This window comes from Mesoplodon mirus (genome assembly GCF_964341445.2).
Source record: "Mesoplodon mirus genome assembly, chromosome: 9".
In the NCBI taxonomy this organism is placed as follows: domain Eukaryota; kingdom Metazoa; phylum Chordata; class Mammalia; order Artiodactyla; family Ziphiidae; genus Mesoplodon; species Mesoplodon mirus.
Window position 1 is genome coordinate 23,181,274 of NC_138985.1, and position 18,993 is coordinate 23,200,266.

At 40.4% G+C, this 18,993-nt stretch overlaps 1 protein-coding gene across 1 annotated transcript in view; it reads right to left on the reverse strand.

Moving 5' to 3' along the window:
- Positions 1–18,993, reverse strand: part of NRCAM (neuronal cell adhesion molecule) — a 250,809-nt gene that overhangs the window by 67,860 nt on the left and 163,956 nt on the right. The window contains exons 4-6 of the mRNA XM_082633110.1: positions 14,394–14,499; positions 12,234–12,430; positions 4,101–4,223 (exon numbers count right to left, since the gene is read on the reverse strand). Of these exons, the coding sequence (XP_082489236.1) occupies positions 4,101–4,223; positions 12,234–12,430; positions 14,394–14,499 (426 nt within the window). The remainder of the gene's footprint in view (positions 1–4,100; positions 4,224–12,233; positions 12,431–14,393; positions 14,500–18,993) is intronic.

The window sequence follows — 18,993 nt, forward strand, 5'->3', positions numbered from 1 at the left end:
TGTTACCTATCACCTTCTAACGGACAATGTACTTTACCTGTCATGTGTATGGCTTATAGCCCGTCTCCCCGCACTAGAATTTAAGTTCCAGAAGGACGGAGACCGTCATCTGCTTCATCTACTGTTGTAGCCCTAAAAATGCACCTGGCCCCTCACAGAGGCTCCATAATGAATGAATAACCATCAGCATTCTGACTTTCCAGTTTCACATTTAACAACCAACTTCTCCTCGGGCCCAAGGAACAGTCTAGCCTCAGGCGTGGAGGGGAGATTTTTCTAAGGCGATGAAGAACTCAGGGAGATGGGACCAATGATCTATGTGTGAACTTACACTTGGCTGGCTAGCATGACTCAGGAAGCTTCTGACTCAGTTCACTGGGAGAGTTCTTCAGCTCTGAAGTGAGAGAACTAGGAAAAATTGTACCTCCTAGTTGCCTGGGGCCAGGTGTCATGTCTCCCGGAGGATTTCTCGAGTCTGAGTCAAGCAGCTATGCTCCTACAGCAGCAGGTGCCCTATCTAAAATGTCATGAAATGCAAAATGATGGGGAAAAGCCTGCAGCTCCCTTGGGCAGGAAAAGGCAGGGAAATGTGGAGCCAGACCTTGAAAGGATGCTGGTTAGCCATGTTAGTCAAGTTCTAGGTCAAGATGGGGGTTTGGTTGGCGGTTGTAAATTCATGGTTTGAAGCCATTAACCAGGGAAAGGGTTGTTTTAAAAAATAACTCAGAAAAATAATGTACATTTATGTCATGAATACAAAGAGTTAAAGATAGGGACACATTTATTCTCTTCCATTTCTCCCGCTGTATTTTATTATGGACCGGTGTTGGGAGATCAAATGAAAGGGAATGCCATTTTATGAGGATGGTAGCACTTTGCCCAATGAGTTCCTTGGCATTACATTGGGGACAAAAATGTATGCAGGTAGGAATACCGTGATAAGGTCATCTTGCCAGAAGAATGCTACACAGATCTGAATTTTTTCTCATATCCAGATGAAATTTCACTTGAAAGGTCCAGATGCTTTGCCTACAGCCTAAAATGTATGTAAATGACATGGCCAGCAGTGCAATGTGAAAAAAATTAGTTACATATTTAGATGATTCTGAGACTTTACAGGTATATGCCTCTTTATTAAGTGGAAAAGTCATCAATTCTGAGTAAGAACCAAGAACCAAATACTGGGCCTCATTTTTTTTTTTTTTTTTGTGGTATGTGGGCCTCTCACTGTTGTGGCCTCTCCCACTGCAGAGCACAGGCTCTGGACGCACAGGCTCAACGGCCATGGCTCACGGGCCCAGCCGCCCCACGGCATGTGGGATCCTCCCGGACCGGGGCACGAACCCGCGTCCCCTGCATTGGCAGGCGGACTCTCAACCACTGCGCCACCAGGGAAGCCCTGGGCCTCATTTTGGCAGTACATCTGGATACTGTTATTCTCGACCACATAACCCGCTCATTTACATTTGATTTGTTACTTATTCTTTCAAAATCTGTAAAAGCTGTTACGTGATCATAGGAAAAACATCTTCGCCCTTTTATTCATTTATATATTTATTTTCCATTTCTTTGTGATACTTTCTCTGAGTGCTTTGCTACAGAACAGTCAAAACTGGAAATGAGATGTGAGAGCTAAATTTTATCTTCAGTAATGTGCACAGCCGGTGATTTCACAGGAAAGCATGTCACTGAGAACAGAGTATATTCCCTACAAATATTTTGCGACCATTCCCACCATTCTACCCAAAGGACTCTTGTCAAGGTCAACAGCGACCACCGTGTTGCCAAATGTAATCCTCATTTCTCAGTCAGATTGGAAATTGATCTCTCAGCAGTATTTGAACCGGCTGATATTCTGTCTTCCTGACACTTTTTCTTCCCCTCGTCCTGGGGACACCCTCTCTTTTTGTTTTCTTCTTACCTAAGTGACTGCTCCTTCTCATCTACTTTCCTTTGCTCCCTAAGTTCTTGGCCTCTGGAGGCTCCTGGTCTCAGTCCCCAGGCTTTGCTCTTCAGCACCTGCACTCCCTCCCTTCGTCCTCTCCTCCAGCTCCCGGCTCTACAGAGCATCTCTGCAGCACTAACATTCACACATTGTCGGCAAGAGCCCGGAATCTTCCTTGGACTCATGTAGCTGTAGCTCTGATTCCTGCTGGAGACCTCCACAAGGACGCCTCACAAGCCTCTCACATCCCAAACCCTGGTTCCTAGTCTCCAACGTAACATGCTAAGGGGAGGTGTGAAAGGATGGGAGAGCACAGCAACAAACAATTCCCTAAGGATAGGGATGGGGTGAACAGGTGTTAAACTGCCTAATGAATGACTTCAATTCTCTGTGCCTCGGTTTCCTCATCTAAAAAGTGGTAAGGGTCATCCGAGATGCTTCCTGGGACTGTTGTAGGAAATGGATGAGATAACTTATGTAAAGTCTTTAGCAAAGGGACAGGCACTTAGTAAATGCCCAATCAATATTAGCTGTTGTTACTACTATATATAAAATAGATAATCAATAAGCATCTACTGTATGGTGCAGGGAACTATGCTCAATATTCTGTAATAACCTATATGGGAAAAGAACCTGAAAAAGAATGGATATATGGGGCTTCCCTGGTGGCGCAGTGGTTGAGAGTCCGCCTGCCGATGCAGAGAACGCGGGTTCGTGCTCCGGTCTGGGAAGATCCCACATGCCGCAGAGCGGCTGGGCCCGTGAGCCATGGCCGCTGAGCCTGCGCATCCGGAGCCTGTGCTCCACAACGGGAGAGGCCACAACAGTGAGAGGCCCACATACCACAAAAAAAAAAAAAAAAAAAAAAGAATGGATATGTGTATATGTATAACTGAATCACTTTTGCTGTACACCTGAAACTAACACAGCATGGTGAATCAACTGTACTCCAATATAAAGTAAAAAATTAAATTAAAAAAAATTAGCTGTTGTTGGGGATAAAAGAACGAAACTGAAAGAAAAGACGTAACACATCCTGAACAGCTTGATTTCCTTCCCTTGATGGGCTTCTGGTGTTTCAGGAAATGGCAATGCCATTTTACTAGTTGTTCAGTCTTAGACTTTGGGGTTACCTTTGATTCCTCTCTCTCATGCCTCCAACCCTGACCCCAATAAATCCTGGAGGACCTACCTTCAAATTATATCTGGAATCTGACCATTTCTTCCTTCCTCTCTCCCTGCCTCCCTTCCTTCCTTTCTTTCTTTTTTTTTTTTTATGGCCACGTGGCACGTGGGATCTTAGTTCCCTGACCAGAGGTCAAACCCACGCCCCCTGCGTTGGAAGCGTGCGATCTTAACCACTGGACCACCAGGGAAGTCCCTGGAATCTGACCACTTCTTACTTACTTGACTGCCACTACCCAAGTCCGAGTCCCCATCAAGTCTTGCCCAGATCACAGCACTGGCCTCCTAACAGAATGCCCCCCTCTCCCTTTCGTCCTCTTTGTTCTCCACACATGAACCAAAGTGAGGTTCTTACTCTTTGTTTTGATTCAGGTGAAGCCACTCCTTCAATGTCTCCCTACTTCACTGAAAGCAAAAGCCAAAGTCCTTCGCACTGAAGCCCCTGGACTTTCTTGACCTTTTCTCTCACTGCCGCCCTTGGGTCAGTCAGCCCGGGCACACTGGCCTCCCTGTTGATTTTACACACACCAGGGATGCTGCTGCTCTTGGGGCTTACACTGTTTTTTCTCTTTCCACCCAGATATTTAAGGGCCTGCTTGCTCTTTCACTCCTGTAAGTTTCTGCTCAAAACTCTGCTTATTTTTCTTCACAGCACATACTGCCAACTGACACATATTTTCTAAATGGATTTATTCTCTGCTTCCTTCTCTCCCCGCTTTTATTCTCATTGCATAGAATATAAATTCAGTGAGAGCAGGACCTTTGTTTGGTTTATTTAGAGAGGTGCCTGGTACATAGTAGGTGCTCAATAAAATAAAGTGACTGAATGAAAGGATATGTGATTTATTTTCCTGAGAATCTCTAAGACATTTTATAAACATCTTATGAATCACAAGAGGTAATAATTGATTGGGACAGCCAATAATCATAAGACTCTTGAAGAAAGAAAGTTCTTATTTTTAAAACTTACAATTATCCATCCAGAATATTATAGGTGGTGGTAACCCAACTGGGGGTCTGCAGGGAAGTACCAAAGACTGGCCATTTCTAAGTGTTATTCGTTCAAGTTTTTCTTTGGTCCACAACGGTGACCCTAATGAAATAAAACAATAACTTCTAAGTTACTTCTGCACTGGAAAATAAAAAGAACACTAGAAAGAAATATAAACCAAACTTTTGGAGAAATAGTAACTCAAAATTTATATACATTAAGGTAACGACAAAGAAAATTTTAAATACAGCGTTAAAAATGAAATTAGTAGTATAAATTCTGAGTCAGCAATTCCATGTCTAAGAATTTATATTAAATAAATCCTTAAGAAGATACAAACTAATTTTGCTACAAGCATGCCCTTCATGAAAGAATGAAAAACATTTCTATGTCAAAAGATTTGTTAAACAAATAATTGTACATGTACACCTTTGAATATCATACAGTGTTAGACATTGTATAAGTATAGTTATTTATAAGATTAATATAAAATATACATGATATCTAGATAAGGCAGAAAGGGTTATAAAATAGTACTTCAGAATGAGCTTGTTTTCGACATGTACATACATATCTGCCTAGGTAAAAATAGAAAGAACAGTAATTTTCCTGAATGAAAGGATTTGTGAGTAATTTTTAACTTTCTTTTTGTTCACTTGTAATTGATTTATTCTATAATGCACACATATTATACACATAATAAACATTTTAAAAAATGACAAGAACTTCAAATGGTTGCTGTTCTTTAAATATATGCTCTTGGGTTGTTGAGAGCATGTGGGTACTGACTATTGCGAAAAGAGCCACAATAATATCAAGATAGTGAGGTCACCCTATTTCCAGTGAAATTTTGAAATAAAAATGTTTAAAGAAATACATGCATCCCAATGTTCATAGCAGCATTATTTACAATAGCCAAGACACAGAAGCAACAACCTAAGTGTCCATCAGGCAGATGCATGGATAAAGAAGATGTGGTACATATATACAATGGAATATATTACTCAGCCATAAAAAAGAATGAAATTTTGCCATTTGCGGCAACATGGATGGACTTGGAGGGCATATGATAAGTGAAATAAGTCTCTTTGTACAGAGAAAGACAAATACTGTATGATACCACTTATATGTGGAATCTAAAAAATACAACAAACTAATGAATATAACAAAAAAGAAGCAGACTCACAGATACTAGTAGTTACCAGTGGGGAGAGGGCTAGGGGGAGGGGCAGCATAGGGGTAGGGAGTTAAGAACTACAAACTCTTATGTATAAAATAAGCTACAAGGATAGGCCCCAGTGTGGCTTCCATGCCACCCATCTTGCGGTTGCTGCCGTAGGATACCTTGGCAGTGGCCCAGGCCACACATGCCCGCAGGTCACCACTTGTCTCCTGTGGCAGCCTCTGTGTGGTCACCCAGGCCCAGCCAGCCGCTGGGGGCCTCAGTCTGCCCGTTCTCTAGTTGCCGCTTACTTTGGGGTCCAGCAGATGCTGGAGACCAGGGAGCCCTTGTGGAGGACCTCGCAGGGGCCGCTAGCTGCCTCCTGAGCCCACCGGGTCTTCAGAGACTCTCCGGAGAAGCTGTGTGGCTGACAGAATCTTGGTGCTCCGGCGGGGTGTCAGGCCTGTGCCTCTGAGGTGGGAGAGCCGAGTTTAGGACATTAGTCCACCAGAGACTTCCCGGCTCCACATAATATCAAATGGCGAAAGCTCTCCCAGAGATCTCCATCTCAATGCTAAGACCCAGCTCCATTCAACAACCAGCAAGCTACAGTGCTGGACACCCTATGCCAAACAACTAGCAAGAAAGGAACACAACCCCACCCATTAGGAGAGAGGCTGCCTAAAATCATAATAAGGTCACAGACACCCCAAAACACACCACCGGATGCAGTTGTGCCCACCAGAAAGACAAGATCCAGCCTCATCCACCAAAACACCGGCACTAGTCCCCTCCACCAGGAAACCTACACAACCCACTGAACCAACCTTAGCCACTGGGGGCAGACACCAAAAACAACAGGAACTACGAACCTGCAGCCCGCGAAAAGGAGACCCCAAAAACACCAAGTTAAGCAAAATGAGAAGACACACAGCAGATGAAGAAGCAAGGTAGAAACCCACCAGACCAAACAAATGAAGAGGAAATAGGCAGTCAACCCAAAAAAGAATTCAGAGTAATGATAGTAAAGATGATCCAAAATCTTGGAAATAGAATGGAGAAAATACAAGAAATGTTTAACAAGGACCTAGAAGAACTAAAGAGCAAACAAACAATGATGAACAACACAATAAATGAAATTAAAAATTCTCTAGAATGAATCAATAGCAGAATAACTGACGCAGGAGAACGGATAAGTGACCTGGAAGAAAAAATAGTGGAAATAACTACTGCAGAGCAGAATAAAGGAAAAAGAATGAAAAGAATTGAGGACAGTTTTAGAGACCTCTGGGACAACACTAAACCCACCAACATTCGAATTATAGGGGTCCCAGAAGAAGAAGAGAAAAAGAAAGGGACTGAGAAAATATTTGAAGAGATTAAAGTTGAAAACTTCCCTAATATGGGAAAGGAAATAGTCATTCAAGTCTAGGAAGTACAGAGTGCCATACAGGATAAATCCAAGAAGAAACACGCCAAGACACATGTTAATCAAACTATCAAAAATTAAATACAAAGAAAAAATATTAAAAGCAGCAAGGGAAAAACAACTAATAACATACAAGGGAAGCCCGATAAGGTTAACAGCTGATCTTTCAGCAGAAACTCTTTAAGCCAGAAGGGAGTGGCAAGACATATTTAAAGTGATGGAAGGGAAAAAACTACAACCAAGATTACTCTACCCAGCAAGGATCTCATTCAGATTAGACAGAGAAATTAATACCTTTAGAGACAAGCAAAAGCTAAGAGAATTCAGCACCACCAAACCAGGTTTACAACAAATGCTAAAGGAACTTCTCTAGGCAGGAAACACAAGAAAAGGAAGAGACCTACAATAACAAACCCAAAACAATTAACAAAATGGTAATAGGAACATACATATCGATGATTACCTTAAATGTAAATGGATTAAATGCTCCAACCAAAAGACATAGACTAGCTGAATGGATACAAAAACAAGACCCGTATATATGCTGTCTACAAGAGACCCATTTCAGACCTAGGGACACATACAAACTGAAAGTGAGGGGTTGGAAAAAGATATTCGATGCAAATGGAAATCAAAAGAAAGCTGGAGCAGCAATTCTCATATCAGACAAAATAGACTTTAAAGTAAAGACTATTACAAGAGACAAAGAAGGACACTACATAATGATCATAGGATTAATCCAAGAAGAAGATGTAACAATTGTAAATATTTATGTACCCAACATAGGAGCACCTCAATACATAAGGCAAATGCTAACAGCCATAAAAGGGGAAATCGACAGTAACACAATCACAGTAGGGGACTTTAACAACCCACTTTCACCTTGGACAGATCATCCAAAATGAAAATAAATAAGGAAACACAAGGTTTAAATGATACATTAAATAAGATGGCTTAATTGATATTTATAGGACATTCCATCCAAAAACAACAGAATACACTTTGTTCTCAAGTGGTCATGGAACATTCTCCAGGATTGATCATATCTTAGGTCACAAATCAAGTCTTGGTAAATTTAAGAAAATTGAAATCGTATCAAGTATCTTTTCTGACCACAATGCTATGAGACTAGATATCAACTACAGGAAAAAAATCTGTAAAAAATACAAACACATGGAGGCTAAACAATACACTACTTAATAACCAAGAGATCACTGAAGAAATCAAAGAGGAAATCAAAAAATACCTAGAAACACATGACAATGAAAACATGATGAACCAAAATCTATGGGATGCAGCAAGAGCAATTCTAAGAGGGAAGTTTATAGCAATACAATCCTACCTCAAGAAACAAGAAGCATCTCAAATAAACAACATAACCTTACACCTAAAGCAATTAGAGAAAGAAGAAGAATAATACCCCAAAGTTAGCAGAAGGAAAGAAATCATAAATGTCAGATCAGAAATCAATGAAAAGGAAATGAAGGAAATGATAGCAAAGATCAATAAAACTAAAAATTGGTTCTTTGAGAAGATAAACAAAATTGATAAACCATTAGCCAGACACATCAAGAAAAAAAGGGAGGAGACTCAAATCAATAGAATTAGAAATGAAAAAGGAGAAGTAACAACTGACACTGTAGAAATACAAAGGATCATGAGAGATTACTATAAACAACTCTATGCCAATAAAATGGACAACTTGGAAGAAATGGACAAATTCTTAGAAAAGCACAACCTTCCAAGCCTGAACCAGGAAGAAACAGAAATATAAACAGATGAATCACATGCAGTGAAATAGACACTGTGATTAAAAATCTTCTAACAAACAAAAGCCCAGGACCAGATGGCTTCACAGGTGAATACTATCAAACATTTACCTATCCTTCTCAAACTCCTCCAAAATATAGCAGATGGAGGAACACTCCCAAACTCATTCTAAGAGGCCACCATCACCCTGATACCAAAACTAGACAAAGATACTACAAAAAAAGAATACTAAAGGCCAATATCACTGATGAACATAGATGCAAAACTCCTCAACAAAATACTAGCAAACAGAATCCAACAGCACATTAAAAGGATCATACACCATGATCCAGTGGGGTTTATCCCAGGAATGCAAGGATTCTTCAATATATGCAAATCAATCAATGTTTTAACCATATTAACAAGTTGAAGGAGAAAACCCATATGACCATCTCAATAGATGCAGAAAAAGCTTTTGACAAAATTCAACACCCATTTATGATAAAAACCCTCCAGTAAGTAGGTAGAGAGGGAACTTACCTCAACATTATAAAGGCCATATATGACAAACCCACAGCCAGCATCATTCTCAATGGTGAAAAACTGAAACCATTTCCTCTAAGATCAGGAACAAGCCAAGGTTGCCCACTCTCACCACTCTTATTCAACATAGTTTTGGAAGTTTTAGCCACAGCAATCAGAGATGAAAAAGAAATAAAAGGAATCCAAATTGGAAAAGAAGAAGTAAAGCTGTCACTGTTTGCAGATGACATGATACTATACATAGAGAATCCTGAAGATGCTACCAGAAAACTACTAGGACTAATCAATGAATTTGGTAAAGTAGCAGGATACAAAATTAATGCACAGAAATCTCTTCCATTCCTGTACACTAATGAAGAAAAACCTGAAAGAGAAATTAAGGAAATACTCCCATTTACCATTGCAACACAAAGAATAAAATACCTATGAATAAACCTACCTAAGGAGACAAAAGACCTGTATGCAGAAAATTATAAGACACTGATGAAAGAAATTAAAGACGCTACAAATAGATGGAGAGATATACCATGTTCTTGGATTGGAAGAATCAATATTGTGAAAATGACTCTACTACCCAAAGCAATCTACAGATTCAATGCAATCCCTGTCAAACTACCAATGGCATTTTCCTCAGAACTAAATAAAAAAATCTCACAATTTGTATGGAAACACAAAAGACCCCGAAGAGCCAAAGCAATTTGAGAAAGAAAAATGGAGCTGGAGGAATCAGGCTCCCTGACTTCAGACTATACTACAAAGCTACAGTAATCAAAACAGTATGGTACTGGCACAAAAACAGAAAGATAGATCAATGGAACAGGATAGAAAGCCCAGAGATAAAGCCACGCACATATGGTCACCTCATTTTTTTTTTTTTCTTTTTGCGGTATGCGGGCCTCTCACTGTTGTGACCTCTCCCGTTGCGGAGCACAGGCTCCGGATGCGCAGGCCCAGCGGCCATGGCTCACGGGCCCAGCCGCTCCGCGGCATATGGGATCCTCCCAGACCGGGGCACGAACCCGTATCCCCTGCATCGGCAGGCGGACTCTCAACCACTGCGCCACCAGGGAGGCCCTGGTCACCTCATTTTTGATAAAGGAAGCAAGAATATACAATGGAGAAAAGACAGCCTCTTCAATAAGTGGTCTGGGAAAACTGAACAGGTACATGTAAAAGAATGAAATTAGAACACTCCCTAACACCATACATAAAAATAAACTCAAAATGGATTACAGACCTAAATGTAAGGTCAGACACTATCAAACTCTTAGAGGAAAACATAGGCAGAACACTCCATGACATAAATCACGGCAAGATCCTTTTTGACCCACCTCCTAGAGAAATGGAAATAAAAACAAAAGTAAACAAATGGGACCTAATGAAACTTCAAAACTTTTGCACAGCAAAGGAAACCATAAACAAGACAAAAAGACAACCCTCAGAATGGGAGAAAATATTTCCAAATGAAGCAACTGACAAAGGATTAATCTCCAAAATTTATTCATCTCCATATCATAAAAACAAACAACCCAATCAAAAAATGGCCAGAAGGCCTAAATAGACATTTCTCCAAAGAAGATAAACAGATTGCCAACAAACATATGAAAGGATGCTCAACATCACTAATCATTAGAGAAATGTAAATCAAAACTATAATGAGGTATCACCTTATACTAGTCAGAATGGGCATCATCAAAACATCTACAAACAATAAATGCTGGAAAGGGTATGGAGAAAAGGGAACCCTCTTGCACTGTTGGTGGGAATGTAAATTGATACAGCCACTATGGAGAACGGTATTGAGGTTCCTTAAATAACTAAAAATAGAACTACTGTATGACCCAGCAATCCCACTGGGCATATACCCTGAGAAAACCATAATTCAAAAAGAGTCATGTACCAAAACATTCATTGCAGCTCTATTTACAATAGCCAGGACATGGAAGCAACCTAAGTGTCCATCGACAGATGAATGGGTAAAGAAGATGTGGCACATATATACAATGGAATATTACTCAGTCATAAAAGGAAATGAAATTGAGTTATTTGTAGTGAGGTGGATGGACCTAGAGTCTGTCCTACAGAGTGAAGTAAGTCCGAAAGAGAAAAACAAATACCGTACGCTGACACATATATATGGAATCTAAAAAAAAAAAAAAAAAAAAAAGGTCGTGAAGAACCTAGGGGCAAGACGGGAATAAAGATGCAGACCTACTAGAGAATGGACTTGAGGACACGGGGAGGGGGAGGGGTAAACTGGGACAAAGTGAGAGAGTGGTAGTGTATATATGGACATATATACACTACCAAATGTAAAACAGATAGCTAGTGGGAAGCAGTCGCATAGCACAGGGAGATCAGCTCGGTGCTTTGTGACCACCTAGAGGGGTGGGATAAGGAGAGTGGGATGGACATGCAAGGAGGAGATATGGGGATATATGTATATGCATAGCTGATTCCGTTTGTTATAAAGTAGAAACTAACACACCATTGTAAAGCAATTATACTCCAATAAAGATGTTAAAAAAATAAGCTACAAGGATATATTGTACCACATGGGGGATATAGCCAATATTTTATAATATCTATGAATGGAGTATAATATTTAAAAATTGTACACCTGTAACTTTTATAATATTGTACATCAACCATACTTCAATTAAAAAACATTTAAAGAAATAACACTTAGACCTCAATTACCCATTTCATACCTAATTTATTTCCATCTGGCTGTTTGGAGTATGCTTATATATAAGATTCATGAGAAATTAATGATTAGATCACTTTGAGGAAAAATACGCTTTTCTTACCCCTGGTGTTTTATTCTGGACTTGTACAAAAGACATATTGGATTGGCAAAGCATTACGCTGAGGAATTGAGGTCAAGTGTAAAGGGGTGATGATTTTCAGAGTATTGGAATCAACGCCATTGCTTTCTTGTAATGGTATTTTTTTTTTTTTTGCGGTAGGCGGGCCTCTCACTGTTGTGGCCTCTCCCCTTGCAGAGCACAGGCTCCGGACGCGCAGGCTCAGCGGCCATGGCTCACGGGCCCAGCCGCTCTGCGGCATGTGGGATCTTCCCAGACCGGGGCACGAACCCGTGTCCCCTGCATCGGCAGGCGGACTCTCAACCACTGCGCCACCAGGGAAGCCCTGTAATGGTATTTAGATGCTAGGGTTGGAGCTATACTTTAAAAAGGGTCCTGTTTGGTGAACAGGTCCGACTTACTGGATGGACGGATGACAATGTTATTAGAAATTGCAGCCCCACGCTCGTTCCTGGCTGTACACTGATAAACTCCTTCATAGGTCTCTGCTTTCCCCTCGCTCATGATGTTGACTGTGAGGGTTCCCGAGCCAGACTTCATGGTGACAAGAGCGTCTTTATCTATGTCGAAATGAGTCCCATTTCGGGTCCAGGAGAAACTGCCCAACACATAAAGGATTAAGCTTGTTTACAGCCCAGAAAAACAGGATTGTTTCCTCTCTAACAAATTCCTAGCAGTTTTATGGACTTCTAAATAATGATTAGATTTTAGTATTCAGTAAAAGAGCAATAGGCTCCACACCTAAAATGTTGCATTGAATTATGACTTAGAAAAAAGTGCTGGCCATACATACTAAGGTGCATGTCTTCATTAGAACTAACCAAAATCTGACTCAATAAAGAAATCATGCATACAAATTGCCTGTCATTTTTCAAAGAAAATATAGGAAGTAGGTCTCCGAGGCACACTCTCTTAGAGCTTTATTGGCATTTTTATTGTAAACTCCATTGTTCATAGAATTGATAACCTGCCTATAAAGATTTGCTCTGGGGTGAAGTGTAAGAAGAAAGGCCTTCACAAGTACTAATATATGTGTGTGTTTAAAAGTGATCAGACCAGTGTCAAGTTACCAAAATGCAAAGTATGAGTTGGGAGGAGAGGAAACATGAGTTCAATGGTGTTTTAAGTGTCGGTTATTAAAAGTGATCATTGTATATCAAATATATTTTGAGAATTTTTAATTCTAGAGATGATTTTTATAAATTTCTTGGGAAGTATTTCAAATTGTCAACTGAAAGTCTTCTTTTTCAGTTTTATTTATGTAAAAGACTGCCTTATATAAAAGTCCCAGTGCCCAAGTAATCAAATACTTGATAATTGGTCACAAATCAACAATGGCCATGCTCTTAACAAAAGCATGAATCTCTAAACTTTCCCATGATTTCCAAGCCCTCCTGGATTTCCCTTCCCACTGCTTATCCTTATAGCAGGAGTTGTCACAACTCCTAGGGTAAGGGACAGCGGTGTTGGCTGCTGCTGGCTTATTGTAGGTAGAGGCCAAGGATGCTGCAAAGTATCCCACAATGCACAGGAAAGCTCTTGTCTCCACAGCAAACAACTGTCCAGCCCAAAATATCAATAGAGCTGAGGTGGAGAAATCCTGCCTAACAGAGAGTTACAGGAGGTATTAATTAAATGTTAAACTAAAAGGGGTGTCATCAAAGGACATCACATTAGGGCCTGAGTGCTCGAGGGTTTCTAATAATATGACAGAAGAGATTGTTTTGAAGCCAACCTTTGATGGAAGTTTTTGATATACTTTGGTAATTTTTTTCTCCGGTGCCAGTCTGTGATAGATTAATAAGGCTAATCATAGACAAACTTGGAAATAAAATATTGAGAAAATTTCCCTTCTTTATAACTTAGAAAAATACACATTATCTCTCAAAAATAATAATCCGAAAATTTCCCTTCTTTATAACTTAAAAAAATACACAATATCTCTCAAAAATAATAATCCAACTCTCCAAAATTTTCATATATTACTGGACAAGTTACGGATCATCCACTAAGGAGCTGTGGGACCTTGGATAGGTTAACCTAGCATTAATGGGCATCAGTTCCCCATCTATAAGATATACTGGTTGGACAAGATAATGTCTAATATCTCTCCCAACTCTAAAAGGCTGTACAGTGCTCATGCCAAGGTGCCTATGGAGAATCCTGAGTGCTAAACACTGCCATGTTTGGAAAACCACTTGGGGCTATTTTATAGACCTGTAGAGAGCTAGGAGAGATCTTAGAAGTTGTCAAGTTCAACTTCTTTATTTTACATTTATCTGTAAACTGAGGCCCATAGAGAAGGAATTTGCCCATGTCATAAAGCCATCAGAAGGCTCTTTCCACATCTTCCCACAATTTTTTAGCATATCACAGAAAGGTATCAGTACGGAAATGCAACCATCTGGGTTTTTAAGAAGAACCAACTGAACTTAATTAATCAGAGAGACAAAACAATGAACCTACAAATGATACTTTAATAATATGCAGGACCTGAAACTAACTTCAACATGAATATCAATGCTTATTATCAGTATTGTAAGAACAGAAAGCACACCCACCTTGGAGGAGGTTTCCCTTTGGCCTCACACTGGATTACAATATTCTCCCGTGGGTCAATAATGTAATCTTTTGGAGACTGTTGAGTAATGGTTGGAGGTTGTACCACTTAATGGTAGAAAGAAGAACAATGTAAAGAAATAAATCATTTAATATCATAATAGCAATCACTTTTTTCTATATCAAAATCACTTACCCTACACTAAATATGCTCCAAATGTTTTTAGTAATTTCCACTGTGGTAACACACCCCCTCAGCAGATTTTTAGCTAAAAGACTCCTAAAATTTTGGAGTCAAGGCATAACTCCCTTTTGGTAGCTTTATATGTGCTCATAAAGCCCATTTCCCCACACTGAAAGTTTGGGAAAATAATTACCAATATAAGCTTAATATTAAGATAGTTTCATTTCTGATGTAACAATGAGAAATTTCTCTGATAGCTTTGATTCAAATGATGCCTTTCAATGAAATTTAAGTTATGAGGTAAATTTGCAGCTTTCTTGGGAAAGAGTTACTGACTTGTAGTTCATTACTGGGCTCATGTAAATTAATACATTGGTAACAAATATATTTGAGAAGCTAACGTGAAAAAGATGGTTAAAATTGGAGACTTGACATGTCTTATTAGAGCCAGGAGGTAGGTGGCTACTAGGAACAAAGATAAAACAAACTTCTTTAGAAGAGAAATTGAATTGGGAACTCTCTGTTTTAGGAAACAATATTCTCATTTCACTCTTCAAAGTGTTATCTGATCATTTATTATTAAATTGTAGGGAGAAACTGTTCTTATCTGGAGCAACTGAATCTGAAAAAAGCTGGTACGTGGACATTTGATGTTCAGGTCACTCTAAGATTACCACGTCTTCCTTCTTGTGAAATCAGAATCACAGAGTGTAGAACAGGAAGGGACTGGAGAAATAATCCATTTCAACTTCTTTTTTTGCTCAGAGCAGCAAAATAGCTTGACTAGGAAGGCACAAAGCAGAGAAGAGAAGTGAACTCTCCTGGTGGAAGCCACTGCCTTGCACAACTCAAAGGAGAGCTGTTTACACAGACCAGTGGTTCTCAACCAGGGGCCATTTGCCCCCAGTCCTTGGGGGACATCTGGCCACATCCAGAGTCCATTTTGGTTGTCACCACTGGGATGCGGGTGGTCCTGGCACCTGGTGGGTAGAGGCCAGGGATGCTGCTAAACATCTTACAATGTACAGGACATCTTTACCATGTAAAGACTTATCTGGATCATTTTTCATATTCTGGATCGTCCCTTTCCTCTCCACCTATGCTCTGTGCTTCCTTTGTGAAACTTCTTCCACCTGTCAATCAAGTATTTCCCAAAGCTTAATAATTGTCCTCAGCTTTTGTCTTTCTTTCCTGTGGTGAACTGTTGCCAGGGCTAAATCGATCATTTCCATGTTCAATGCCTTATAAATCTGTAAACATGGATCTCTTCTCTTGCTTTGTCTGCAGTCTCGGGGCTGTTCACCAGACGCCTCTTACTAAACATCCAAATAACACCTAAAATATAGATAAAAAATGAAACTCATATTTGCCATCATTTATTGTGTACCTATTAACTGCGGGATACTGCACAGCGTCAATGTCAACTCCTTTAGCTAGATCCATCCCTTCCTCGTCCTCCTCAGCCAGCTGATCTTCCCATCCTCTAGCACTGTTCACAGGACACTCATTCTTCTAGCTGGCAGTTACCAAAGCTGGTTAACAGTTTGGGCTAGTGGTTAAGAACTAGTCTATTTCTTACCGGCTGTGAGACTTCAAGCAAGTTTCTTAACTTCTGTTAAGTCCTCGTTTCCATAGAGGAAAAACAGGGTTTAAAAGTAGTATCTACCTCCTAGGGTTGCTGGGCAAATTAAATAAAATAATTTGTGAAAAATTCTTAGTACATTCCAGTCCTATAATGGTTCAGTGATGTTAGCTATATTTAAATGACTATCATAAACATGTTTAATTAGACCAGCTTCACTTTGGAGTGATCCTTCAGGCTTGGGGAGTACAGAGTTCGGGATGATGGGAAGAAGCCTAGAATTTCCCACTCAGGGACTGGTGGGCATAGGTGGTGGGTAGGGGGATTTTTAGGAGTGACTCAGTCCGATTCTTTGTGCTTTTCTGTAAGTGACACAGGTGCAAGGGTGATGGTTGCAGACCCAGAACTTCTATTCATGTGTCTGTAACAGAGCTGGCTTAGCTGCCACGCATAACTGCTAGGAGTTTACCACCTAGAGGTACCTCTTTGAACCGTGCTTAGGTCGTCTGGCAACAAGGGCTTTGAAGTAATAAGGGGAAAAGGTGATTTTATATAATTTTCCTGGCTAATCTAATATCAAGGAATTTTTCAAATGCCTGAAAACTACTTTTTTAGGTAGAGGACAGATGTTGCCCTATTGTCAGAGGCAGCAGGTTTTGATTAGAGCACGCCACTCGGAGACGATGTGAACAATACTCAAATTCTCTGGGCCGTTATACTGACGACACTTAGAAACGCTAGTCTACCCAGTCCTACAGGCTGAAGAAGTTTGAGAGCGAACTCGGGTGAAGCATTTCCATGCACCCACCTCCTATATATACCCAAAGACATGTTTTTATTCCAGCAAGCCTTTAATAGCATTTAGAACCAGACATTCTCTTCAAATTTTGTGAATTTTCTCACTGAGTTACATCAGATGTGAACAAAGCTCAGAAGTTAGTAGCCCAGAATATTGGTAAAAGAAAGACAGTAATACCTGAGTCTTCAGAATTCATGCAAGGAATAGATTAAACCTGCTTCTTGGAATTTAAATGCAGTGATTAGCCACAGTAAACACACACGCTTAAAAAGACGTTAGTCACGAAAACAAAATCGTGCGTTTTAATTCACAGCATTCGTTCAAAAACAAAGACACAGTCAAATTTTCACACTGCCTGGTAATGACGGAAAGACACTTACAGTCTTCAAGAAGTTTTGCTTTTTCCCCATCAATATCAGCAGGTGAGTGGGCAAACAGGATTAAAGAAAACCAGGTGTTAGTAATAAGAACGTTAGCACCCTGAAGATAAAAGGGGCATCTTGCCTATTTTTTTTTTTTTTTTTTTTGCGGTATGCGGGCCTCTCACTGCTGTGGCCTCTCCCGTTGCGGAGCATAGGCTCCGGACGCGCAGGCTTAGCGGCCATGACTCAGGCTCAGTGGCCATAGCTCAGGAGCCCAGCCATTGCGCGGCATGTGGGATCCTCCCGGACCGGGGCACGAACCCGTGTCCTCTGCATCGGCAAGCAGACGCTCAACCACTGCGCCACCAGGGAAGCCCTTGCCTATTTTATTTGACCTAAAAAACCAGTAGAGCAGAGGCGGAGGTTGTGAAGTAGCAAGAGAAAGAAACTCCCATTAAAGGTTTTGTTTATTCCTGAAGCAGACCTTTCTACACACACATATGGAAGAACAAAAGGGATGCTGTAGGCCAAAAAATGATTCTGCCAGGAATAGGAATGGCTAATTCCATTCCATACGTGTTGTGCTGGACAAGTAATTACATTCAATTTGAAAAACAGCCGAAATCTACAATTAATCTGAGTTGTCACATACTGTGTTGTGTCTGATCCTATTATCCCAGACATCACTACGCACATGGTGATAATACCTAACAATGGGACACTGCTACAGTGACAGTGCTCCATCCCAGCCAAATCCAACACTGATTTGAGGTTTTTATATTTCTACGGTTAATCGCCAAGTCGGTAATTGCACTTTTCAGACTGTTAGCATGTTTCTGCTTCAGAATTCCTCCGTCACCCAGGGTTTGCTAGTACCCACCCCAAGGAGCAGCTCATGGAAAGGGGGGATAAGGAAGAGGGGCAGGGAAGAAATTACATTAGCATGCAATTCACATGATTCCGCTGTGCTGCCTGTCATTACTACTTGCAGAGGTTAACGCAGGAGCGCCTGGGTTGCCTGTGACTTTCTTTTCATCACGGTTCTGCTTTTCTCCATTAGCAGCGATAATTGAGTTAGCCTTAGGTGACTGTTTCCCTCTGATTGTAAGACTGAGCAGTCAGATTAAAGGGGAATATATTTAACAGAAGAGAGAACAAAAGCATTTCTCTCAAATGGTCTTTCTTCTACACATCCATTAGGGCAAATGCTTACTTAGACATTCCAACTCCAATGCGCTTAACCAATCATATCTCTCTTTTTTTTTTTTAACTGAAATTAAGGTCACGGAATGAATATCTTTTGAAAAGAAGAATGTTGCATTTTCTTACACTTTAGACTAAAGATGCACAGAAAAGGGAGTCAACAAAGTATGAGGGAATCACATCTCTTCTTAATTGTCTTCCCACTGGCAGTTGCAACCTCTTTGGCAAAAAAAAAAAAAAAAAAAATTACATCCTAACAATTGAATCGCCCCGGGAAAGTGTACCTTCCTTGTACCTTGGAAAGCTCGCCAAACAGATGTTCTATTCAAGAAGCTAATGGATTTAAAGAGGTCATGCTGATTAGGGATGAAGAATAAATCAATTCTGAAGTACAGTAATAGTCCAGATTTCAAATTCTGCTTTCCGTTGCAGGAAAAGTGAGCCGCTGGCACCTAGCATTATCTTTATTTCT